We start from the raw sequence: 26,967 nt of genomic DNA on the forward strand, positions 1-26,967 counted from the left end.
CGCCTGATTCAAACAGAAGAGATGGAGAATGAAGACGAACTCTGGGGTTGTTTATTGTGCTTCACTGCAGGGTAAAGAGGCCTGAGTGAAGAGGGACACACCTGTCAGTCTCTACTGTCTTCCCCTGATTGTATATAGGAACAGACTGACTGCAGACATAAAAACTTTGAACTCTACAATGCCTGTGGATCTTTTTAAAAGTGACTTACAGTAAGACTTAAACAAGCAATTACAATGTTTATATGTGATGTAAATTATACCTGAGAGGGCACATCACATGTTGCTGTTTTGGGAATGTCAAAAAAAACAGTGTTTGACAATAGTCCACTGTCTTTTCTAAGGTGACAACAACAAAGACAGGTTTCAATCCCTCAAAACTTACTTTTGAAAGGCTTCCTGACATTTGGTCCACGAAGGTGAATCAAATCCTTCTATTATTCTATTTGCACTTCTTGATGTATATTTTTTTTATTTGGGAGAGCTTAAACTTTTAAGAGTGCATGGCTCCTTGTGTCCTTAAAGTTAGCCCTTGATGGCTGACTACAAAAATGGTTAAAATGTCATGTAAATATTTCCTAAAAATTCATGTATTTCTGTCTGATTTCAAGCATACTCTTTAAGTCTGACCCGGAGAAACCTTTTTTTTTGGCGCTCAATGAAGGAAAACATGAAAAGAAGTTGAAGAAGGCATGTTCTAAACAGAGAACTAGTTTGTCCTGCTGTCCTGCTGTTCTTTGGGGGGAATTGTTTTAGAGCAACCAATGAACCTCTCCAGCTCTCCACACAGGCAGATAAACAGGACCACACAATGAGAGGCCCATTTCCTCTGAACTCAGGGCCAGCATCTCTTTATCCTCATCTTTCTCCTGTTTTACTTATCCCCGTGCACTTCAGCTTCTCTGATGTGTTTGTTTGGTGCTTTAGTGTTTCGGACAATGGACTTCCCCTCATGGGATCTTACCTCTGACTCTCCCTGTCTAAACTGGGTTATTTTAATTCAGTTGTCAGTCTTCCTCATTTTACAAAGTCATGGTCACAGGCAGCATACTATTACACAAAATGAGTGTTGTACATGCTGCGCTTTTAGTTATACTTCCAAACAAAAAAGTACAATCTAATGTAATTCACTGATATGGTAACCTGTATATTTTCTTCAGACACAAAAGATGTTAAAGGACCAACTTTTAAATAACAAATACCTAGAACTATTGATGGAGTAATGCTCACTTAGTGGACACTACAATCCCAAGCCTACAAGTCAAGCCCCTTGTTCATTTTTCTTTTAGAAGTAAAGTATGAAGATTAAAAACTAAAAATGTTTACAATTCTTATGCTTATAAATACTTTGCAGGAAGTCCACTTGTGAACTAAAAAAAGGTATGTTGTTCTTATTCCAAGAATAAAACATTAATGCTCTGTTTTCCCCCAAATTTCTCACATTTTAATAAGGTTAGTTAGATTTTGAGATTTCATAAGCATGAATTTGTTCTCTTTTAGTTCCTGTTTACCTGATGAATGATTGTCAAGTTGTATGTTGTCCATCTGCTAAAAAAATTTCCCTGGTTGACAGGAAACAAAAAATGGGTTGAGAGAGTTTTTTATTGTTGCTGCCAGCTATTTTAGGAAACAATCATGAACAGAAGAAGCTGAATGTTGAACAATTAAACCAAAGACCCTTCAGTAGAGCTTGTGATAATTCTCTTCATAAAATGATAATTAAGACGGCTTTACCCACAACTACTCAAAATCATGCCCTACATAGACAACAGAGGACTTTTTCATTAAAGCAATGAAGACACTGACACGGGTATATAACATGTATCTGTTTCTACCTGTTCATCTCATAAACATCAGCAGTAACAAGTCTTTACATACCTTGATTAAAATGGATGAAGCAGCTTTGATAGATTGCTTATATTTTTCATGCCTACGGTGGTCAGCCGAAATGCAGATTATCTGGAAAAGAGGCTGGAAACAGAGCGCATGGTTATACAGCTGCTAGGACAACACAATCTCTCCCACACCCACATCACAGTGTCATGTCTTTGTTCACAAATATTTTCCCTTGGGAACAGCTTTCCATACTTTTTGAGAGAACGCTCCTATTAATGCTTCACAGTATGTTTAATGAAATGTGTGGCCAGCACTAAACTAAGTCAATATAACTGTAAGGCCGTGTTCACACTTGACTTCTTTTTTCAACTGCCAGCGCCTTTTTTTACATACCATCCTGTGGAAAATGAAAAAGTATGACACCTTTTTAAAAAGTGTTGCGCCCGACGCCTTTTTCAGTTATTTCAACTTTACTAGCTGGGAAAGCGCTGGGTGACGTCAAGCGCCTTTCTGGCAGCTGACCAATCAGGACGAGTAGTAACCTACGTCCCTAGTTACCTGTGCCCCAAAAACGGCAAACTTCCACCAGATATGTGTGCTTTGCGCGTCCGCTCCGGTCTGTTACGGGTCCGTGCATCCTCATCCGTCAACACCCACCGGCTGTGTTCTCAGTCCGCAGCACGGAGAGCACAGCCGGACAGATGGAGTATGAAGACACAGGAGTTTCCGCGGTAATTTAACAGATTCACTCGCGACAGCACGAGATAATATGATGTCTGTGGTATAAAACTCAATAAAAACCTTATAAACACATAAACACACAAACAAACGGTGTTTTTTCTGAACCGTCAAAACGGAGTGTTTTATTCTGAAAATAAACCGGATGTTTTAATGTTGTATCGGTGTCTGACTTCCCGTCCCGCTTGTTCTTTTCTGTGCTGAATTGATGCGTTGTGTTCCGGCCTTAGACTGTAAGTTCCGGCGCGGTTGCACCGCAGACTAGATCCTGTTGTTAAGGTTACAGAACATAAAAGGCTCAAAAGACGCTGAAAGCAGCGCTTTTTTCTGAAAAAAGAAGTCAAGTGTGAACACGGCCCAAGTGTGCCACATGAATAATTTAACCTCATGTTATATCCAATGTATGACATTACTACAGTGGCATTACAGTAACATTCTTCAAATACAGGACACACTGTAGATTAAAAGACAGTCAACTGGAAATACAAAATACAGTAATTTAGAATACATTAATGAACTGTATATTTATTTCAAGTAATTTACTGTAATTATAGAATACAGTAAGAACCTGTAAAAAAACAGTACTTTGCTGGGGAAGCTGCTGCCAGTAACTCAATGTAAATGTACAATAAAAAGTTTAACAGTGAACAGTCAGCCTCTGGTGCATACAGTGTATTGAAGTATGCCAATGTTTAGGTAAAAAAGACCCAGGGTTGCTGTCTGTCACTCTTTCTGTACATTTTTTACAGTAACCACAGTAACAGACACTGAAATCTGCTGATGATGCTGTTGTTGTCAGCCTCCTTTAGGGGAAAGAGCTTGGTCATGGGTCAGTTGTGGATGACTGTGGGTTGGGGTGACCAATCATCTCTCTATTTAAATGAGTCAAAAACAAAAGACATGATCATTGACTTTGAAAAGTCCCCACCATGCCAACTACTGACTGTTATTTAAGCTGCTGATATTGAAATCGTGGACAGCTACAAATGTAAGGGTATTGTTCTTTACAATATTCTGTGTTCTGAACCCCATGCTGATTCTCTCAAAGAAACATTCTACTGTAGATGTAAAAGCTAAATGGGAGAAGAAAAGTGGTTCAATATCTGTCAAATACAGTCCACTATACTTCCAGTTCTGGTCAATGGAGATAACTTGCATGGAAGAATATCAGGTTTTTCATCATTCCCAAAAGAAAATATTTAGAAAATGGAAGTCCAGAATCTGATCACTGCTGGAGACGGTGTAACAACCTAAGTTTGAGGTTTAGGGTAGATTTAGCATTATATACTTGGGCGTATACTAGCAGCATGTAATGCCCAGGACAAATACCTTCTAAAACATACTAATTGTAGCGAGCAAAAAAACAATAACCAAAAAGTGGTAGACAGGAACCACCAACAAGAGGGGGATGGATAGCAATTTTAGAAGAAATGTATCATATGGAGAAATATACATTTTCTTTAAGACCCTGTATGAATAATTAAATTATACAGAAAGGAAATACATATTGCACAATTACCTTTTCTCACTTTCAGCTTTGCTTCTTGTCTTGTTTTCTGAGACTTATTCAAGGTATTTACACAAGTTTGACTGTAAATAGATAGATGGATGGATAGATAGATAGATAGATAGATAGATAGATAGATAGATAGATAGGTTCTCCATGAAGCAGAGATGGACTGAGAGACTGACATGTACCTGAAGTAATCTGATAGAGTGTTAGGTTTTTATCCCAAGCCTCTCTTCATACTCAGGACTATTGAGATTAACTGAAAGTTAACTACGAATAACACGACATGTGCTGTATTGTACCACGCTCAATGACCTGTTTATTTAGTTCTACAATTTATGTTGTAAAAATACAACATATCAAATAAAAAATAAAAACATGTAAAAGAAAAGGTAGCAACAAAGTACAAGTACAAAACAACAAAGGTGTATGAAACAAGTTTTGAGCGACATGTATTTACAGGTTAACAAAGACATGAATAGTTCAGGTGTGACTAACATGCATCACATGTCACACAGGTGTGGCTCTTGACCCCGAGAAGAAGGTCTTAACATTCTTTAGGGTTTGTTCAGATCAACAGAAACAATATCAGAATGCATCTTTAAACTGGATTTGTAGAAAATGTCCACCTGGTCTGGGTCTAGTTTGGGCAAAGGAAATTAGATGTCTGAAGCTTGTGTGTGTGTGTGTGTGTGTGTGTAAGTGTGTGCGCGTCTCAGTGTGTGTTTGTATGATCAGAAGTATTCACACAGCCCAAACTTTTTTTTTTTTATCACACAGGGGGGCTTTCATAGTCCATCATTGCATCTAAAGAATATCCCTTTCCCCTAGGCTGATTATGTGTGTCTCACCATGAGTACGTTTGGTTTAACCATTTGTTAACAAGGTCAGACTCAAGCACTCTTTTGAACCCTAGATCAAAGCGCATGGAATATTTGTTTGGTGTTCGAATGTTGCAGTGTCAAATGTTTGTATCTTGTCTTCAATCAATCAATCAATCAATAACCACAGTATGGGCCATGGTGGTAAGCTGATAAGTTTTTTAATTCAGTTGGTGAGCTTGTTCACAGACTCAAAACATTTGGCTTAGTCTCACAATATGTGACTTTTCTAGCAATCTAATTAATAAGCTCCTTTCTAACACTTACATTTTTGGTACTCAAAAGACGCCATAACCATAAACTCAAATCTTAGGCACTCATTCTGCCACTTTCAAACCCCCTCCTCTGTTACTTAATCACATTTCTGGGGCATTAAAAGGTTGCAGTTAGTTGAGCAGAGTTTATTATTGTGGTTTCAAAGGGGCCTGGCATCAGTTTCATTTATATTAACTGCACCATTACAAGCTTCTCTGGTAGTATTACCTTTAAAAAGCTCTTCTTTTTTTTTAATCATGTAGGCTAGAGAAAAATTCCTGTGGCAAAAAAAGTGCATTTGAAAAAAAAAAAAAAAAAATATTCCAGAAAAAAAAAAAATCTTTACAGCTAAATGTATGTCATCTTTTAATTAGTTAGTATTAGTATTTAAAGTGTTTTCAACAGAATATATATTTTTATTTAATTTTCTGGTTTTAGGAAATATGTTTGTGTTAACATAGAACACAAACATAGAAAGGAAAAGCCCAAACACTCAGGGTCAACAATGGAAGCACTGCTTTAATCTGTTTAAAGTGTTATTTATTTGCAGCATTATATATTTTGTATGTAAGTGTCCTTATAATGTGGGTGATAAAATCTCCTGACAGAATCGATGTCCTGGGTTTGGATCAACTATTTTTGTCTGTGGGGTTCTTCTTCTTGTAAGTATTTGCAGTTGACTTGTGTACTGCTTTTACAAATATGCAGTTAAGTGCTTTCCTTTAATGACACCATGTGTTTGAAATCCACATTTCTGGCCAGCATTTAGCCTACAACCAAAAACCAGTCAGACAGCATACGGATGAGTGCTAGTCCGCCCTTGTTGTATTATGCAGAGACTGGAGTCCATCACTAGTTCCTGCATGGCTGCAGCCTGGAGGCCTCTCGTATCATTACACCCCTTCGTCTCTTGCACAGACATTGACAATGGTACGCACACAGGGTCAAAAATAGAAAAAGCGAAAACAAATGTAACCAGTCAGTGAGTGTCAGAGTGTGTTACGAACACATTTTAATGTGTTGTGGCACGAGAAGAGAGGATCCAGATTGCTGTCATACACTCTTGCAAACAGGTGGAGGTGCTTGATCTGAAATTCGCAGAGGTGTAGTTTCGCCTTCTGCCGCTAGAGGGCGAAAAAGGACCAAACAGATTGAGGCATCGGGGAGAAGACACTACTACAAGCAGGGGCTGGCCTTGACGGAGGAGGGCCATCATGCCAGTCCAGCGTCTATGTTCATCCAAACCACGCTGCTCCGACTCGCACCAACAGAAAACGCGGACTACTCGTGACTGTGTCAGACATCAGACCACATTGCAGACCGGCAGAGAGAGGAGGAACAGACCGTTAACAGAGGGCGTGTGTCGGCAAGAGCTGTGAGCTTTGTGTCCGCCGAGTAAGGACGTAAAGAGAGGAAACTTAGCCAACGATGTCAGGGTTGAAAAAGAGGAACTCCAATTCCTCGGCCGATAGGGAGGAGGACAAGCAGGTCACGGAGAGGATGCTGGCCCCGGCAAGCGGCGGGGGAAAGGGGGACTCCAACCGTGATGGAGCACCAGGAAGCGACGACAAAAGCCTCAACAACCCCGCCGGAGGAGAGGGAGGGGAGAACGGGGTCACTCTAAAAAGGACCATCACCTTGTTAAACGGCGTGGCCATCATCGTGGGCACAATAATAGGCTCCGGCATCTTCGTCACACCGACCGGCGTGGTGAAAGAGGCCGGCTCCGTGGGTCTGTCCCTGGTGGTGTGGGCAGTGTGCGGAGTCTTCTCCACCGTGGGGGCTCTGTGCTACGCGGAGCTGGGGACAACCATCTCCAAGTCCGGGGGTGACTATGCCTACATCCTGGAGGTGTACGGCTCCCTGCCAGCCTTCCTGAAACTCTGGATCGAGTTGCTCATCATTCGGCCGTCCTCGCAATACATAGTCGCCTATGTTTTCGCCACCTACCTCCTAAAACCCATTTTCCCCGTTTGCCCAGTTCCGGAGAACGGGGCTAAGGTCGTGGCCTGCCTCTGCATACGTGAGTATCCGTGTTTAGCCGAGGCATGCTGCCCGCGATTAAATGTTAATGTTTCTTTTATTTTTTTTAATGTGGGCTGAACTTGTTATCTAGTATTCTTAACTTCGGTTACAATTGAGGTGTTTGGATTTCTACTTTCGGATAAAGTACAAAAAAAAAACCATCAAGGCTGGCGGAAACAGACAGATACATTAATACAGACTCATGTCTCTAACATCAAGTTTTCAGCCTCAGCGGGATCTTGCAGAACACGTGTGATGCCAGGCTGCTGTAAAATGTCTCGTTATTACATCAGATCCGGTGATGTTGAGAGATGCCCATGCCTTTTTCTCTGATTATCAATTTATGTTGCTCTCTCATGCCTTAACTTTTTTTAAATAATTATTATGTTTTAAAAAATACACACTGTTAGTTTAAAATGTATTTATATAATTCTTTCGGCCTTTTAATGATTGCTTCTTTACAATTTCTCTGATTGACTTTCAAAATGAGGAAAGAAAAAAAAAAAAAAGCACCTAAGCTGGAGAAGATAGATGCACATTATATGACACGTTTTGTGGATTTGAAAATAATTCGAATTAATCCCTCTTTTGATTTCCTTGTGTGAATGAATCAAATGTAGCAGCCTATGAGATCATGCAATGAGACTTCATTATTATATGCTAGGGGTGGGAATCACCAGATGCCCCAGATACTATATCACCTCAATACTTGAGTCACAGTAATGACGTTCTCGATTGAACTTTTTGAACTGTGTATTATGACCACATAATTAAACTAAATCAAGAAGTGTTTTGACGAAGAAGAAAATATTCTCAGTCTATTCATCTCACTTTAGTTTTGTATTTCTACACAATGGGAGTCAAGGCCACAGACTGACCATCACTGTGATGAAAGTAAAACCCATAAAGGGCTGCATGTACCTCACAATCTGAACTGTAAGTATTTCAGTCAAATCCAACTTAACTCAACACAAACATGTATGGACGACTGTACAAATTGCATTGTGCAACCCCTTCGGCAGTCAAACATTTAAAAAAAGCATATTAGCTCATGCTAATATAATAAAAATATAGATACTTTGGGGCCATGAATTGATATAATATCGCCTTGCAAAATATAGCTCTTACTTTGATGATAACTAGGTCTATTTGTGATGCCAATTGATAGATATGACAAATTTGTAATCATTTAGATGGTCATTTATTATTTAGGATTTGCTTTAAAGATTCAGTCGTTCCAAAATATTGAGAAATGAACTGAAAGTGAGGAACACACGTTAATAATTTACTCCTCCTCTCAGCACTCGGCTTAATCCAAACGTTAATGCCATGTTCATGATAATCAAGTGTTTTTTGATGTGCAGTTCAGCGTCACCTAGTCCTAACTTTGAGTGCATTTCACAGACACGCCGTCTGTTTTCTGGCCGCTAAGAATTGAGTTTGACCAAGATTAACTCTGGATTATTATTATTATTACTTTGACGGCCACATTGAGCAAATCTCCCTTTCACCTCACATAATCTTTTTCCGTCTGCATTAATGATTATGCTTGGATATTGTATTTGGGTCTGCATTTGTGTCCTGTGAATGTTTGAGGAGGCAGCTAACAACCCCTAGTATCTAATCTTTAAATGGACTGAAGGCTAAATTCTTAGGACCACATGACAGAGCCATGGACCGAGTGGCCGGGCTGTTAGTGTGTGTTTGAATGTATGTGTGTGTGTGTGTGTGTGTGTGTGTTTAACGCGGATTGCTCACTTAAGAGTGTGTGTGTGTGGGGTGCATGCCTGCAGTTTAGAAGGTGGGGTCGTCAGGGTTACTGTGGGACTGAGAAACAAATCTCCACTTGCGCACACACACACACACGCACACGCACACGCACACACACACACACACACACACACACACACACACACACACACACACACACACACACAACACAATTACTCCATGGGTATATTTTGTTTGAGTTCTGCATCATTTGATCCTTTCTTTGTTGAAATCCGAATATTCTAGATTTTAAGTTTAATTTTTTAATGAGTGTACCCATTCCTGGGTAAGTTTGGATACGAGCCTCTCTGTGTGTCCGTGCACAAGTGAATGTGTGACCAGTCCCTCCACTGTACTCAGGCTCTCTCTCTTTGTCTTGGACTTTTTAACACAGAGCCTCATTGTGCTCTGTCTCGTCTTTCTGTTGTGGCCCTGACCTGATTTAGGAGCTTTGAAGAGAACCTGCTGCTTTAGTTAATCACTTTTAGTGCCGTCCAGGGTGAGGGGCCTCTTCAACAACTCTAGGGGTGTGTATTTGTGTGTTTGTGTGCAGCAGGGGGTGGTTAACGTCACTGTACGTGTAATTGAAAAAAAAAGAGGCATGTGCTGAAAAGGATTTTTTATTTTCTCAAGAATGTGTTTTTTGGCGATTTTTGCAAGCTTGAAGCATGCCACACACTTTCAACCTAACAATCAGCTGCAGAAAGCTACACTCTTCAGTAAAATCCTTTTGTTGCACAGAATCAAACCAACTAATTTAAGACTGATACTAATGAGGTGACGTTTTCTCTCCCTCTCCTTCTCTGCAGTGTTGTTGACCTTTATCAACTGCTACAGTGTGAAGGCAGCCACCAGAGTGCAGGACTTCTTTGCAGTAGCCAAGCTTCTGGCACTTGGACTCATCATCATCATCGGCTTCATCAAAATTGGCCAAGGTACCCTTAGCAAGCACAAATACTTAAAGTACATTCGTTAAGTCCATGTTCATGCATGTGTTTTAGTTGTATGTACATATTTAATGGACCCTTCCCATACAACAACAGATTCATGTTGCATTCATTTCTGAATATAATGAGCTCCTGATGAAACATGATGGGGTCAAGTAAGGATATCTGAAGACACAGATGCAGACCATTAACGGTTGATGCTCTTTACAAATCACTTTGTTTTTCACACAGGCAAGTTTAATACGATACAACTCCTGCAGGCTAAACAAACAGTTGTCTGGCAACATGTTTAAATAAAATAATCCTGTTAGTACTTCTATCATTATTAGAATGTATTTTCTTTTGTTGTAGTTTTTATCATTGATGCTGTGCAATCTCTGGTAGAATTTCCATCTTCCTCACGCCCCGTCTTTCTCTTTTAACTCAAGGGGTCGTATCACAGCAGAGACACTTTCTGTGATTTGGCATAATTTAAATGAAATTGACTTCACTTGAGATTAAATGAAATCAAGAAAGAAAACAAGCTTTTAATTCATAAAAATAGTTTTTTTTATTTTGCTTAACTCCTGCAGGCTAAGATGGCATTTTTTCAAAGATAGTTGTTTTTGGGGTTTTATGGCTTTATTGGAGGGACAGGGCAGTGGATAGAGTTAGTAACGGGGGGAGAGAGAGAGAGAGAGAGAGAGAGAGAGTGGGGAACGACATGAAAAAGGAGCCACAGGCCGGATTGTACTCGGGCTGCTCGCTACGAGTCTACTACCTCTGTACGCCGGGCTTATGAACCAAAAAAAGAAACAATATAAAGAGCAATTAAAAAGAGATAAAAGCATTGAAAATGTGAAAACAGAAAACAACAACAAAAAAATGAAATAAGAGCTTGAAAAACAAGAAAATAAATTAGTTATTATTATTATTATTATTATTATTATTATTATTAAAATAATAATAAGACATAACATAACACTAAGAAGACACCATCACATAGAGGAAGTCTATACAAGCTGGTTTTAAGAAGGGATTTTTTAAGAAGTGACAAAGTCTGTTTTGAGTTTAGTAAACAAAAAAATTACAAGGTTTAGGCTTAGGCTTCTTAGCATTTGATTTATTTACAATGGACTTTAAAGGATAATGTGCTACCTGTTAGGGATTGTCAAAATGATTCATGATTCCTTGTAACCTTATTTTAGATTGTTTATAGGCGCCTACAATTGTCTGCTGTTATAATTTGTTGATTGGTGTTCATTTTTCAAAAGAGTTTTCTTAAATACACACTCATTTCTGTCCCCAAATCTAGATGATGTTACAGTACAGTTTCTTGTATGTTTAAAACCTGACATCACAAAATTTCCAATGATAAATTGCTACAAACTTTATCTGTAAAAAATGTTCTAACATCAATCCTCCCTAAACCCCAGTGGATCAAGCTGTAGCTATTCTCCTAGACATAATAACAAGCACGAGCTCGAAATAATCCAGTCCTTGAAAGTTCCTGCCACTTCAGTAGAGGCAGGAACTGTGTTGGCCTTTCTTACTTTTCTTTTTTTGAGTAATTTAATCCACAGAAAATAAATGAAAATCTTGCCAGTGTAACAACTGTTTAGGGGTATGGCTGCAGCAGGAACAGTAATGCTTCTCTCTTTTGATCTTAGTCCTTTAATTAGTGCTGTTTCTAAAGTGAGATCTCTTCCATCATTATGTTTAATCTCTAAATCTTTCACAACAGTATTTTCTTGTTTTGCTCTTCTGTGTATCTGAGACACCTCAGGTAATCCAGATTGAGGCAGAGACTGTGTGTGATGCTGAGTGTTTAAACTATCTCACCTGACTGGTCTTCTTTGCTATTTCAACTGGTTCTGTTTTACGATTGGGGCGGAGATTATGACGCATGTTGGTTAATCAGCCACTTTAGAAAAATTAGAAAATATACACCTATACACCGCTGTATTCCATAATGACAATTTAATTTTGCAATAGTTAAAGTTTTCCCATAACGAAAAGTAAAATGTAAGTGCAGCAGTGTCTGCAACCATGGCGATGGGAGTTTGGTGTAGTTTGAGTGCTCTTTGTCAGTGCTGCACTTGCTGTATATCTCTGTGTTTATGTGAGCGTCTTGACCCTTCAAGCTCTATGATGACACAGTCTGCTGGTGTCTAAATTTAGAGATCAGTGTAATCTGATTAGGTGCTCACTCGAACACCTGCCCACACTATTGGGTTGTGAAACACTTAACTTCTATCCTGTCCACACACTGTCAACAATTGTATTTAATCTATGTCATACTGACCCATATTAATATAAAACATTAAAACCTATATGTCTGTCTTCATGTCCATCTGCCTATCGTCTATCAGTGTATTTATATGTCTTTAGTGATGTCAATAGATTAGTGAGTTCATACATTATACCATTTACACAGCAAAGTCATAGAATAGAGAGGAGAGCTGCAAATTGCTGAGTTTTAAAGCTTTTTTGGCAAAGAGAAATTTAAAGAAAATTTGTGGATTTACACATCAAGTTCCTCATTGTTATATATAATGTTTATCTAGCTCAGCCCAGCCTGGAATAATCTGCAGAATAATGAAAAATGTAAATGGATTGCTGCCTCTTCTTTCTTTGAAGGAACCTTTTTGGTGCCTCTATGAACAGGTTGAAGGATAAGGAATTGCACCTATGGGCAGACTTTAACTATGAAATGGTGCATGCCAAGATCAAGGGACCAAGAGACCCAACTCCTGTTTTGATAATGAGGTCTTAGGGTGCTACATATTTTGAAAGTCAGAGCATAGATCTGTTAATCACACCCAGTGCAGTAATTAGGCTCCCATGCTGCACAAAGGTCTAACCCTTCTAGTACCAACACTGCCCCAGGCTGTTGGTTTAGTAACCGTCCCCATGTCTGAGAATGTGTGTGCATGTTGTGGGGAGCAGCTCCATCAGGAATGTGGCACAGATCCCCTCAAACCAGCAGCAGTCTGGGGATCAGAGGAGAGAGGATATGACCAACATGTGATAAATCCTAACAATGACTGATCAAATGAAGTGAAAAAAATAAACTCTCCACCCAACAACTACTGTTGCCATGCCCTTAAAAAAACCTCATCTGGTTGCTCCTTATTTTCATCAGTTCCCTGATCCGTCCATCCCTCAGGTCAATCTACGGAGCTGAGCCACTGTCTGGGTCACTTATTGTCTGTCTCAGCCTGTCTTAACTCCACTTATTCTGCAAGCTTTCTGGCTTGCACACTTGGACATATTTTAGATGAATGTTTGTCTTTCTCCCCTCCAAAGGCTTCTTTGGTGCATGTCATTGTGTGCCAGATCATTGTTTCATTTTGCTCAGCATTACAGGTTTTCCAGACTGCCTGGTAAACTTCAGTGCAGTGGATAGTGCAGGCAGTCAGATTTGTTGTTTTTTTTTGTCTGTTTTGTCTTAACCCCAATTCATTCTCACTTGTAATCTCCAGGTGACACAGACCGTCTTCTTCCAGAGAATTCATTCAAAGGTTCCAAATATGAGTTTGGCAGCTTAGGCTTAGCACTGTATAGCGGCCTGTTTGCGTATGGTGGCTGGTGAGTTAAAACATTGACCTACACCTGTGAGGATCAGAAATATTGAAATTGTTGCCCTCTTGAGGTAAAATGAGTTAGTGACCACTCATGGTCAAAATATTGAAATAAATGAAACAATTTTTTTTCCTTTTTAAAATATGACCTAACTGTATCTTCATTCACAATAATATTGAATAATCAACCAGCTTTCTTTCTAGTATTGTTTCTTTACTCTGTGTTAAAAGAAACCATGTTGTGAACCAAGCTACAGATCTATTTATTTTTATAAATCAATTGCTCCTACCGTATATTTTGATGCAGTTTGGAAAAGTAAAAGTTTATTTTCATACTTTTTAGAGTAAATTTAGCTAAGTTACTTTTTTTGTGATCAATTTATTTATAGATTTTTCATGTTTAGGCAGTATATACATTTATACATCACATGTCTGAGGCCATGAATCAACACAATGAATTCATCAATAACATAATTATGCTACGTTACTATAACTTTATGACTGATTTGTTCCTTTCCACTTACAGGAACTACTTGAATTTTGTCACTGAGGAGATGATCGATCCATATAAGTGAGTATTAATACGTTACATGTATGGATTAATGTTAAACAATCTGAATTGTTTAAAAAAAAAGATTGATAGTATTTAGTTGTTTTCTTAGTTACAAACGAGACTGGGTGTTTGTCTTCCTCAGAAATCTACCCCGGGCCATCATCATTTCTCTGCCCATAGTGACAGCAGTTTACGTCCTGACCAATCTGGCATATTTCACCACCCTCTCACCTGAGCAGATGCTTGGCTCTGAGGCTGTGGCTGTGGTGAGTGCTGACACTTTGTATGAAGGCTTCCAGTTACAGTTAATACATAAAAGTGCTATTTCCTCATCTTTTCCATGATCAACACAAACTAACTCATCATCACTTATTCATTGATCCCATTCATAAATAATACTATAGAAATATAATACAAATGTCCAGTATTTTAAACAAGACCATTACAGAAACAGTAAATATATTACAGAGGAATGGATCTACTTGTGATTTCAGTCAGTTGGGTGAAATAAAGATACATTGATGTTGCTGAAAAACACAGGCCATGTTTGAAGAGCAGCCCTTAAGAATATTGAAAGACAGGATTCATAGCGCAGGAAGCTACTAAAGCTTTCTACATTATCCCATTGCCCTGCAGAAAAGCAATATATTTCTGGCAACATGAGACAGAGGAGGGCACACGAATGTTTTTGGAGTAAAATCTTTAAAATCAAATTTCCACATTGATATAGGATAAAGGCCAAGTGGTCTGAGCAGCTAGAGATGGATTCAGTAGTGCTCCTTTGATTCCAGGGGTGCATCCCAAGCACCCTAAGCAACAGCATTGGCTGGTCGGGTAGTCAAACACTGGTATATAATCACTGCTCAAAGTGAAGCCAAGAAAAAGAAAGTGAACCAGGATTAATTAACTTGGAACATGAACTAAAACAAGAATAAACAATAGAGAATACTTCTTAAAACGGAAATGTAATGTGCCACTTAAAAGTAAATGTATTACGTGACTTTTATAGGTCTCTTATGTAATTTGATAATCCAAACAAACCTGTGGCGTATGCTACGACGCGGCTCCAGCGCAGAAGTATAAATCAGGCTTAAGGACGTCAAAGAAAAAGAGAAATGTATTCTTAGATATTTTCATAGTGGAGCTGTCGGGGGATTTGTCTCTTCAAAGCTCACAGAGTACATTTTGAAGGTCTGATGAGCAAGTATGTGAGAAACAAGAACAACTTTTAATATGTTATGAAACTAAAAAGAAAAAGGTTAAAAATGTAGGGACTAGAGGTTACATCTTTATTGAGAAGAAGAAATGGAAGGAGTTTGGCAAAAACAGGAAAGAAGAATCTTGACTAATCAGACCAAACCGGCAAGCCAATGTTAATGTCTGTGTTTTCAACAGTCTACTTTTTGTTTCTACTTCACCAAACCCTTAAACAAGAAAGTCGTATGGAGGCTAGGTGTAACCGCAACAAAAGATGCACATTTAAAATGACAAATAAACAAGTGTTGGGGTTTCCCAACAAAGTGTTTTAGAAATTGTAGTCCTCATGATTTGAACTGAACCACATCTCTAAACTCATCACGTACACTTTTCTGCTACATACTGTTTATCAAATTCTTAAAAAGTTTTAAACTGAAACCGCCAATTTACCTAGAAACAGTTCAACTTGTTGTGACCTGTTCAAAGTTCGGCTCATTTTGTTATGTTGATGAAACGAGTATAGCAAGGCAGTGTGACCCCTGTCTGGTCATTATTTGATCAATTGCTTCACAATTCAGGTGTTCTTATTCAGGTGTTCTTACTAGCTCCAGAGTACTCCCTTTGTCCCTCAGACTCTTGCACTGGTTGTTCAGCAGAGGGGCTTCATTGATCTTGACTGATCACACCTGTACTCCATCTGTAACTGTTCTGCAGGATTTTGGTAACTACCACCTGGGTCCAATGGCATGGATCATCCCTGTGTTTGTAGGACTGTCCTGTTTTGGATCAGTTAATGGCTCTCTGTTCACATCATCAAGGTAAAAAAAAAAACAGATCCCAAATGACAAATGTAAACACATTGACATATTAAAGTATATGTAGACCTTCTAACTACTTGTGAGAAACTGTAAATCTTAAAACAATTGCATTACATCAAAAATGGCATGTCATTCAACTGATTTGTGATTTGATGGCTTTCCTTCCCTTTCAGATTATTCTTCGTAGGTTCTCGGGAGGGTCACCTGCCAAGCCTGCTGTCAATGATCCATCCCACCCTGCTGACACCTCTGCCCTCACTTATATTCACTGTAGGTAGTCTTATATTCTTAATCACTTTGCATTAAGCACAGATATATTTCATAAAGAAAGCAAACAGAATAAATCTAAAAGTAGGAAGGTATCATTGTGTCGGTTAAACTTGGTAATGAAGCAGAGAATGAGGGCGCACCCACACTAGGCAATCCGTACCATGCCTAAGCACCCTTCACCTCCAAAGTCCAGCTCGTTTGACGAGTGTGAGTGCTTCAATACGTGCTCAAGCACGATACACTTCCTTGGCCCTGACACGCTTGGAAGAGGTGTGCTTTGGCACAGTACAGTTCATGCACGGGAAACACAACGTGGACAGCCTTCACTACAGAGAAATCCCAGAGTGTTCTGGCTGTATCTGACTAAAAGGACTCAAAATAAGCCACAAAGTCAGTAAAGTATATGTCATGTTCTCTGTGATGTTCACCGATGTGTGGACACGGACTAGACCGCGCGTCTTTTATTTTATTTAAAAAAAAAATTTCAAGTCTGCCTGTCTTGTAAATGAAGCATGCTTCATGATCAGATGAAGCCATGTGTTGTATTACGACGTTTTGTACAAGAGGTAACCGTGCTCAGGCCCCGGTTAGTGCTGAAGCAGTGTGAGTGCAGGCCTGCTGGGGGGGGGACAACCATGCATCAGCATGGTACTGGACAGCTTTGCTAGTGTGAGTGCACCCTAATTCTGCTCTGGAGCATGTGTAGAAAATATTACACATTATACATTCAAAACATTTATTTATATCATATATATACTTTCATATGACTCTTCTGTCTTTCACTCATATTTGTGATTGACCCAATACCAAGTTTGTGACAACTTTAACACTCTCAGAGCCGTTGTAAATCAGCTCTGAGAAAAAGACAATGAATGCTTGGCATCAGCGAGCGTTAGGTAATCTGCATATACTACTCTTTGTTATCTTTTATTGCAAACCTGATTTTTTTTTTCTCTCACTCCCTCCAGTGCTTGATGACTCTGCTCTACGCCTTCTCCAACGACATCTTCTCTGTTATAAACTTCTTCAGCTTCTTCAACTGGCTCTGCATTGCCATGGCAATTGTTGGGATGATGTGGCTTCGTTATAAGAAGCCAGAGCTGGAGCGACCAATCAAGGTGAGCTAACTCAACGCAATTGACCATTCAAAAAGAAAAAACTGAACTGACGTTTTTTTTTTTTTTTTTGGTTCTCTTCCCAATGGCCATTGGGGAACATGAACAGACACACGGACACTTGGACACCTGTTAAAATGAAAGACTAATTCAGTCTTTGTTGCTCGTGACTCCAACTTAAGTTAGCTTTAAAGCAGGCCATGTTGTTCATTGTTTCATGCAACAAACAAAGATCCAAACAGCAAAGCTTATGTCTCTGCTGTTCTCGCTGAGAGGTAGTGTATGCATAAGAGGAAGTGAATCAGCTCTCCTGAATAGACCAATAGCTGCAGGACTTCTAAATACAAGAAGGACCATTGAGCGATTGTTGTACTTAGTTGGATGAGTTTGTAAGCTTTGACGTGTGATGCTGTGTATGTGTGTGTATCCCTTGTTACAGCCTGAAGGACGCCCCGACTCCTTTCATCTGCCTGCTGGCCCAAAGTTGTGTGTGTGTGTGTGTGTGTGTGTGTGTGTGTGTGTGTGTGTGTGTGTGTGTGTGTGTGTGTGTGTGTGTGTGTGTGTGTGTGTGTGTGTGTGTGTGTGTGTGTGTGTGTGTGTGTGTGTGTGTGTGTGTGTGTGTGTGTGTGTGTGTGTGTGTGTGTGTGTGTGTGTGTGTGTGTGTGTGTGTGTGTGTGTGTGTGTGTGTGTGTGTGTGTGTGTGTGTGTGTGTGTGTGTGTGTGTGTGTGTGTGTGTGTGTGTGTGTGTGTGTGTGTGTGTGTGTGTGTGTGTGTGTGTGTGTGTGTGTGTGTGTGTGTGTGTGTGTGTGTGTGTGTGTGTGTGTGTGTGTGTGTGTGTGGTGGGACAGTGGTAGCACTGTATCTCTGCGGGCCTCCTCTCTCTTTCACTCTCCCACTCTATTTCTTTCTCCTTTCTTTGTTTGTCACATTCCTGCTGTCCAACAGATCTGAAACAGAGCAGCCAGAGAAGGAAAAGGTTTGATTTACAAATGAATCTCTTCGATGAAGAGATTCTGTATGTCAGCTACCTGGTAGATTCATGATCCCTTTCATTTAGTCTGCATGCACAAAGGTAGATTGTCACCTGAAAATGCCCCTCGTATGTGATATTTGGGGGTAATTAAAGAGTGACATAACAGTTAATACTCTAATGAGAGTGTTGTCCATCAGTTGTCTAACTTTGGGTATTTGCTCCAAGTCAGCCACAAAAGCTTTCTGTACGGTCCAGCACTGATGTTGAACATTAAGTCAATACTCCGGTCCATTCAAATTATGTTTTGTATTTTTATTTTATTTAACTTTTATTGAAGCCAGAAAAAAAAACCTTGACAATAAAAATCTCTTTTCTATGAATGTTCTGGCCAAGACAGGCAGCGGCATGATTAACAAAGTTTCTGACAAATACATTAAGGTGGAGTTTCTCCACACCAAACTCTTAAACAATTTCTTCAAACTCTGTTTTCGAGAATCATTTTTTTGGAGTGAAAATATAATTTCAGTGAATACAGTGGCAAAACAGGAGAAATGTAATTTCAGTGCATAAAAAGGCTACATGGATCAAACAATCTCTTCAATGATTGTTGAGTATTGAACTATTTTTTTTTACTGAGACTTGGAAGATTAAAACCACTCGTATGTCTCCTTATAACATTGTGTTAGCTTAGACGAGCATTTCAATAGTTGGTGTAGTGGGATGGAACTATTCTGGCTCTGTGAAAAGGTTTAAACATATCACCATCTAAAGTTGTAACACACATCTTGTTTGATTAATTTACACAAAAAGACATTATAAAGCATGTTCTTGTTTTGGGTGAGTGGGGGGGGATGATATGTTCATGCTGACCGGTCTTCATGTCTTCTCCCTGTAGGTGAATATTCTGCTACCAGTGAGCTTTGTGCTGGCCTGCCTTTTCCTAATCATCGTGTCCTTCTGGAAGACTCCAGTGGAGTGTGCCATTGGTTTTGGCATCATCGCCACTGGAATCCCTGTTTACCTGTTGGGTGTGTGGTGGAAAAACAAACCCAAGTGGCTGCTTCATGGAATCTGTGAGTGCAATACCTTTTCTTTCTCACGTTTAGGTTTCTAAAACAGTAAATCTTTTCTACATTGAAGGTAACCATCACTTCTGTGTTTTTTGCAGTCTCGACCACAGCCATGTGTCAGAAGGTGATGGAGGTGGTGCCTCAAGAGTCCTAAGGCCTATCCATTTACTACAGCTAGTGGCTCATTTGGTTGCACCCAATGTGCCCTCACACACACACACACACCCTGTGTGCTGGGTGCTGATAAGGACCTGATGAACATGCAGATGTTTTAGGCTACTGTGTTTTAGTGGTCGTCATTTATTTCCTTTCCTGTTTCATATATTGATGACATGTCTAGAGTTGTCATTCAAGGACGTTTTTTTTTGTCCCTAATTCCTTGGTAGGCTGTTACATTTAGACTTTTTTACAATGCATTTAAATTGACAATTTTTAATAATCCTCATTTCTTTTCAAAAAATATTTTAATGTAAAATGACCTCCCTCATCATAACCCTGTTTGCATTAAGCAAGTTGTGCCTTATCTGACAGTAAAGGTCAGCTTTATGCAGTAGGTGTCAGTGGTGCCTGAGGCTGTCGTCGGCTTATACACTGTCCTGCAAACCGCTTTAAAAGGAGCAAGTCTAAATCCATTGTTACCATTTTTTAAATCATGCTAGGATCCCCAATGATTTTCTGGATAATTAAATTTTTCTAGAACAGGTTGAAGTTGTGGCTTAAAATGATTGTAACGTTTGGTCCTGCAGTCATTACTTTTTTTAGCACACGCTAAAAGGCCTTGTGTGGTCTGTTTAAGTGCTTGTTGATCACTTGCGATGCATGTCTGTTAAGATAATGGCCGTTGCCATCCAGTGTCAGTTCAGTTTAAGCCCTACTTTTTGTTATTTTGTGGTTGAAAATAGAACTTGGTGTTAAGAGAGTTTCTATTTTTTAATTTTTACTGTTCTTATTTTATTTCATGTTTTTGTTGCTTACAGAGAAAAACTCTGAGAAAAGAAAGGAAGAACAGATAGAAGCTTAAGTTTGTGTTCCTTTTAAAGCCAGCTTGCATTACATGTTTATGTCCAATGTGTTACAGACCAACCCGGGTCGTAATGTTGGCCCTACTGTGTGTAGTCTACTGATCTCACCTCACAAGATTTCTGGGTATTTTAGTTTTGATTTAAGTTGCATTGTTATTTTTACCATAATGCCTGGGCTGGGTATACTAGTATGATCCATGGGAACCCCATAATGTGGTATTGTCCCCCCTGTTGATGTTTTTTGGGTCAGAGATATAATTTTCTGTTCGGGGATAAATATCTGCATACTGAGCCTGGCAAGCAAAGCGCTATTTAAAGTCAATCACACTGATGGAATTTAAGAGACAGCATTAAGAAAGCCATGTAACTGTACGGTAAAAAACAAACAAACATGATCTCTCTTCCAGGGATTCACCAATGGATCAGTTTAACATCAGTATTGAATGAAATCGGCCCTGTTGACAGACATGGGACAATCGGCAAATGATGTAGCATGAGCCAAAGTCAGTAGCCGATGTTTAGCTGTGGTGTCATATCAATTGAATGCTGGCATCTAGTACACCTAACTACTGATTCAGAGAAGAGTGTTTTTATTGGGAAGAGGAAGTCAGGTTTTAAACTTTGATCTGTTTTTGTGGTCAAGCATTAAAAAAAAAAAGCAAAATTGTTACTTCAACTGTTGGTATCAGCCCGGATTTTCACAATCGATGCATCTCCACTCTCTTCTAGTGTGGATGTTTGTGTGTGTGTTATTGTATATGTAAGTCCTTTATTTGGAATAGTTGGAGTGAAAAGGACAAAAAAGGATAATATAAGTACACAGACAACCATTCTTCAACCTATGAAGGAAAATTGGAAAGCAGAGAGTTTTGTATTTTTATGACGTGAGAGTGTTCATTTTCAGATCACAGTTTGAACTGCTAGTTATAACTTTTCATCCTCATCTTTTATGTTTACCTGTCCACACAAACTGATAGTAATAGATCAAGTCAGTTAATTATTATTAACAGAAAAAATGTCAACTCTCCTCCTGGCAACGGACCAAAAGTACATGCAGTGTGTTGCTTCCCTCGGGGATGCAGGAGGGGTTAATGTGTATGTTTTAGAAATAGAACCTTTTGTTAACACTCCAGCCATCACTTGAAGCTGATGGGAAACTAACCACAATAGGACTGTAGAAAGTTTATTTATTTATTTTTAGGATACTTTGTTGTTTATTAGTCCCTTTGTTTACAGGGCATTTTGTGAAAAGTGCTTTACAAATAAATCTTGAGTTTTTTCCACTTGTTTTCTGTTGTCATTGGTTTTTGGTCCATTTTTTATCATCTGTTCCCTTTTTGTTCAAATGTGGCTTCTTATCCATCCATCAATCCAACCATCCATCCATTTTCTATATTCTGTAGTTGGTGGAGTGGATCAGGGACAGTTCCACAATCAATCACAGAGCCCTGCTTTCATCAATAATAAAAAGAACATATTACATTAGTATGTGTAATGTCAAGGAGGTTCCTAATGATGACAAGTGCACAGAATTCTCCATCAAGAACATGCAGAGTATTTAGCTGTTAACTGGCCAGATATTTCCTCCATGAAAAACTAAATGGAATTATTATTGAGGACTTGTCATGGTGCAAGAACAATGTGTCTAAATGAATTCTGATTTTGGTATGTGACAGCTCGGTGTTTGAGCAGTAGATACAATCAGCCTCACAAGCAGATTATAGCCTAGATATGCAAATGTTTACAGCTTGTAACTAAGCACCACTTATAGCACTAAGTGGCCAGGAAAACAAACATGCAGGTTTGAGGAAGATGAGGGTTCATTCTTGTTTTCAACTGGTGTTGACATTATCAAAGCCTCAGTGCCAACTTATCAGTCCATAGCTTTGTTTTTGTGTTGTATTGTCCGACTCGGGCATGCAGTAGGATTGAACAGCATCAAAAGGACTGCCACATTTAATGTGTAATCCATTTTCCTTATATTTTCAACGGCTGTGGTGGTAGAATACTGGTGATACATGCCATTGCCCTGCTAACATTAAGCTGAATAGTCTCTCACGTCTTACCTTGTTCATATCTTATTTAGTCTAGTGCTACTCGAAATGAGCTTTTGACCATGAAGCAGAACTCAATGTACTGCGAGTTTGTTCCTCCTCCCCCTGCACTGCTTTGTGTATTCATTTGTTCAAAATTATTGAGAACGTGTAGGAAGATTTTAAACATTATTTCAAAAAGGCATACCATATCTTTCACAGCTAGATAGACGGGAGCATTTTTTTTTTTTTTACCTTTGAACTTTATTTACAGGTCACCTCAGTCATACGAGGTAAAGGCAAAATGGCAAAAATATATCTCATGATTTTTGATTGTCCAGATCTTACATGCTTGTCATGCTTAAAGAGTATTGTCTTTCACTTGATATGTTAAAACATTTTTTAAGTTTTAAGAATGAAAGATGTACTTTTTTTTTTACACATACCATACTTTGTTTTTTATCCCGGAGGAGAAGTTATAATAGCATTCACACAAGTGCAAACACACTGCCCTGCTGGCAGCCAAATATCCTTGCATCATCACTGTTCCTACTCTCTGCTTTTCTTCACAGTCTGTACAATGCAAAATGAACCATTATAACAGTGACTTTTTCCAGAAACATCATACTGCTGCCCTGTCTCTGTTTGGCATAATAATAAAAAATGATTGTTTCTGAGATGTTCTGAGTTTTATGTGATACAATATATCCATTTTAAAAAAACCTGTTGAAAAACAGATGTAACATAGAGGGCATGTGCAATGGCAACTTTTTAATTTCCTGTCTAAGACTGAATGTGTTCCCATTGGAGAAGAGGATATTTAACTGTTTGTTAAAAATGTTTTTTTTATTTTATGTAATGGATATTTGATTAAATATGGGATCAGGACTTGACACTGAAAATCCATATTTTATTGAATATGACATGTTTAAACTACAAGACATTTCACTGTTTTTAGAAATTAAATGCCAATTTTATATTGGATGCAAACAACCCTTTTTTTAAAGTTAGGAGAGTGGCAACGAAAGATTGGGGTTTGTGAACTACAATAAACAGGTTTCTGAGCAACATGCTGCTAAATAGACCACTTCTTTTTCAGGGTTGGCCTTGCTTATTTCAGTAAAACAATGCCAAACCACATTTTGTGTAAGTAAAGCTGGGATGCGTATTAAAAGATAAATTAATGATAAATGTGCCTCCCTGCAGTCCCAACTTGACAACCATTGAAAATGTTTGGAGCCTTATGAAGCATAGAATAAGAAAAGGGAGACTAAACTGTTTAACAGCGGCAATTCTACATTAAGCAAGAATGGTAAAACATTTCAAAATGACAGAAGTTAGTCTCCTGAGTTCCCAAAACGCCTACAGAGCATTCACAAAAGAAAAAGTGATGCAACAGAGTGGTAATCATGACCCTCTTGTCTCTTGATCTTGTGAACATTGCCTTGGAGCATTCTCTATTTTTTAAGTTTCAGAAAGTGTATAGTACCTGTAATCCACCTAATAATGAAGGGAGGTGTGTTTGAGGTGTGTTTGAGGTGTGTTTGAGGTGTGTTTGAGGTGTGTTTGAGGTGTGTTTGACGACCCTCAGGCAGCTGTGACTCAGTTGGTAGAGTCATCATCTCATCTCATCGATCCCCAGCTCCTGCAGCCACATGTCCCATGTTTTCCTTGGGCAAGACACTTAACCCCAACTTGCTCCTGCTGCTTCGTTGGCAGTGTATGAATGTGTATGAATGAGACTATATACTTCTGATGGTCACTTTACATAGCAGCCGCTGCCATCAGGGTGTGAGTGGTGTGTGGAGGGTGTGACCTGCAATATAAAAACACTTTGAGTAATCAGAAGACTAGAAAAAACTATCCAAGCTCAAGTCCATTTACCATTTCTTCCTGAGACCCCAGCCTTAAATCACTGCTGCCATGAATAAGGTCTGCAATTGCTTTCTGTTGTGAAGATATGATCATGGAGATATGCAGTAAGAGTAAACTGTGAAAGATCAAGGTAAGGTACTAATCCTCTCAAGTATTCAGAGCATTCAGCACAGCCTAGGATGGAAGCTAGCGACTATCTGGGGTCAGTTTAACAGCCTTCTGAGGACAGGAAAGCTAAACCTTGAACAACACAAAAAACACAACTTCAACAGGAACTAATAATGTTTCTTAATGGTTTAAGGACTTTTACTTGGACAAGTTCAACAGTTTAAACAATGTCAGGGTGTTTTTGTCATCCATGTTTTTACCTCAAAATGGCTTCACCCATTATTTCTATTTTGTCATCTTAATAGCTGCTCTTGAGCGATCAGTAATATCACTATGTCTTGTCATAAGATTGGTAAATTTGGGGCAAAATGGGCAAAGAATTTGAAAAAAAGTCAAAGCAACAATAATCTAAATGATAATGTCAAAAATTGTTAAATTAACTGTAGTGTGAAAAGTGCTGCTAAAATTATAGAGACATTTTGTAAACCATTAGATAATTATCAGAAGAAACTGAAGCTATGTACTATAGCACCAAACAAACTCATTAACAAGAAGAATTTGTTGAACACCAAAGCAGCTGATACAATTTTCTTGACCAAAGTTCAGAGTGGAAACTGTGATAATGAAATGTATGATGCTCATATAAAGTGACTTTTAACAAAACAAAAGCTCAGTAAGGCCTTTAGGGGCTAACTAGAGGCAGGTACTTTTGTACGTGTGTTCTTGGCAAAATAAAAAACAAACTGTGGAATTGTCAAATGCACTCTGTGTTATCTAGTGCCTTATTAAGTGGTGACTTTACTTGCCCTCTGTAGCAGGTACAAAAGTGACATGTGTGTTAAGAAATGTGTGGGTGACGGGGCACCGCTGGCCTGGTGGTTGGTACACGCCCCATGTGCAGAGGCTGTTTCACCATTTCCGCATGTTCTTCACTTCCTGACTCTCCAATAAAGGCATGCACCCCACAACTTCAGGATTCTTAAAAGCCACAATCTACTCAAAAAAAGTGTTTAAAGTAATTTAGTCAGGTCAGCTTGATGGGGGTTGCTGTTGTCTGCTGAAGCATTTCACAGAGGGGCCTCAAACAAATAGACTGAGAGGCCTGTGTGAGAGCTGATCACGAGAGTCCTGTGTGTGTGTGTGTGTGTAAACTGGATTTCCCTGTATTTTATCTTCCAGTGATATGTTGTATTTCAGTGATTTCATCAATGTGAGACAATGAAATCCCCATATTTTATTAAAACACAAATATGATTAAAAGCAAAGGGATTGAAGTTCATCCTCTGACTGAAAGCAATTATACTGAGCTGCTGTTTATGTTGGAATATGATTAGTGCTATATCCTTCTTAAATCGGACCTTGAGATGGGGGCAAGTAACATGTGATTCATAGGGCTCTACTGTAAGTGCAAAAATCCATTCTTTGTGAATTTACCAAAGTGTCAGGCTTATCATCCAATCTTGGAGTTAGTTTCATCTGTAGACACATGTCTGCACTTTTATGGCCCTGCCTCTTGAATGAAAGGGAGTCTGTGAGCTACCCAACAGTGTCCTGAAGAAAGACAAATTCCTCTCCTTACCAACACTGAGTACTTTGAAAGGATAAATTACACAAAGCAAGCTGAGGACTTAGAAAATGTTGTCCCACAGATGTTGCCTTACTGTCTAGCATGGGACATTAGCATCACAAAGTATTCAGAACCATTACATTATAAAGACAATTACTATTAAAAAACATTGGATACGTTCTAAGCTATCAAATGTCACTCTACAGATCCCACTGAGAAAGTGACTACATGCTTACCTTCATGTTGTTAAGTAAACGTTTTGGTGTGACTGTTTTGCATGTGGGTGTAAGCAGACAGTTTGCATTATACCAACAAATTAATTTCTGACAGCGCACCAACGTAACAGGATTTTGAACCTAGTCCTGTGTAATGAAAAATCTTTGATGTTTTTATGTAGGTTTCTTGACTAAGTATGATAAAAATAAATGAATAAATTCAAGTCCAAGACCACATACCATATTCATCAATATATGTTTTAATTGATAGGCGTGCTTTGGTCTAATCAAAATGATGATACAGAACATATCCGGCATCTTTTACGAGTGGTTCAACAAGGAACTAACAGTCCAGATGAACATCAGTGTTCAACTGCAGTGTGGCATTAATGATTTTAACAATGTAAAAATTCAAGTTAAATTCAAATAAATCAAGTTTGAACACTGAACCCCAAATCGCTCCCAAATGGTAAAGCCAGCAGTGTGTCAATGCATAAAATGTAGTTAGACCTGAAGGGGCAGCTGTGGATCAGTGAAAGACTCTGTTGTCTCACAAAGGGAAGATAGGAGGTTCGATCCTCAGTTCCTGCAGTCACACCCTGCTGCATAGCCAGTGAAGTGACGCGTGT

At 39.0% G+C, this 26,967-nt stretch overlaps 1 protein-coding gene across 1 annotated transcript; it reads left to right on the plus strand.

Annotated features, from left to right (window-relative positions):
* The first annotated feature begins 6,389 nt into the window (after window positions 1–6,389).
* On the plus strand, window positions 6,390–21,823 carry slc7a5 (solute carrier family 7 member 5). The gene is made up of 10 exons (XM_061036259.1): window positions 6,390–7,240; window positions 9,822–9,947; window positions 13,424–13,529; window positions 14,049–14,093; window positions 14,218–14,341; window positions 15,987–16,090; window positions 16,264–16,360; window positions 17,329–17,478; window positions 19,344–19,521; window positions 19,617–21,823. Exons 1-10 carry the CDS (start codon window positions 6,646–6,648, stop codon window positions 19,670–19,672), a joined length of 1,581 nt encoding a protein of 526 aa, XP_060892242.1. The 5' UTR covers window positions 6,390–6,645; the 3' UTR covers window positions 19,673–21,823.
* The last annotated feature ends 5,144 nt before the right edge of the window (window positions 21,824–26,967 follow it).

This window comes from Labrus mixtus, chromosome 4 (genome assembly GCF_963584025.1).
Source record: "Labrus mixtus chromosome 4, fLabMix1.1, whole genome shotgun sequence".
NCBI classification, from domain to species: Eukaryota; Metazoa; Chordata; class Actinopteri; order Labriformes; family Labridae; genus Labrus; species Labrus mixtus.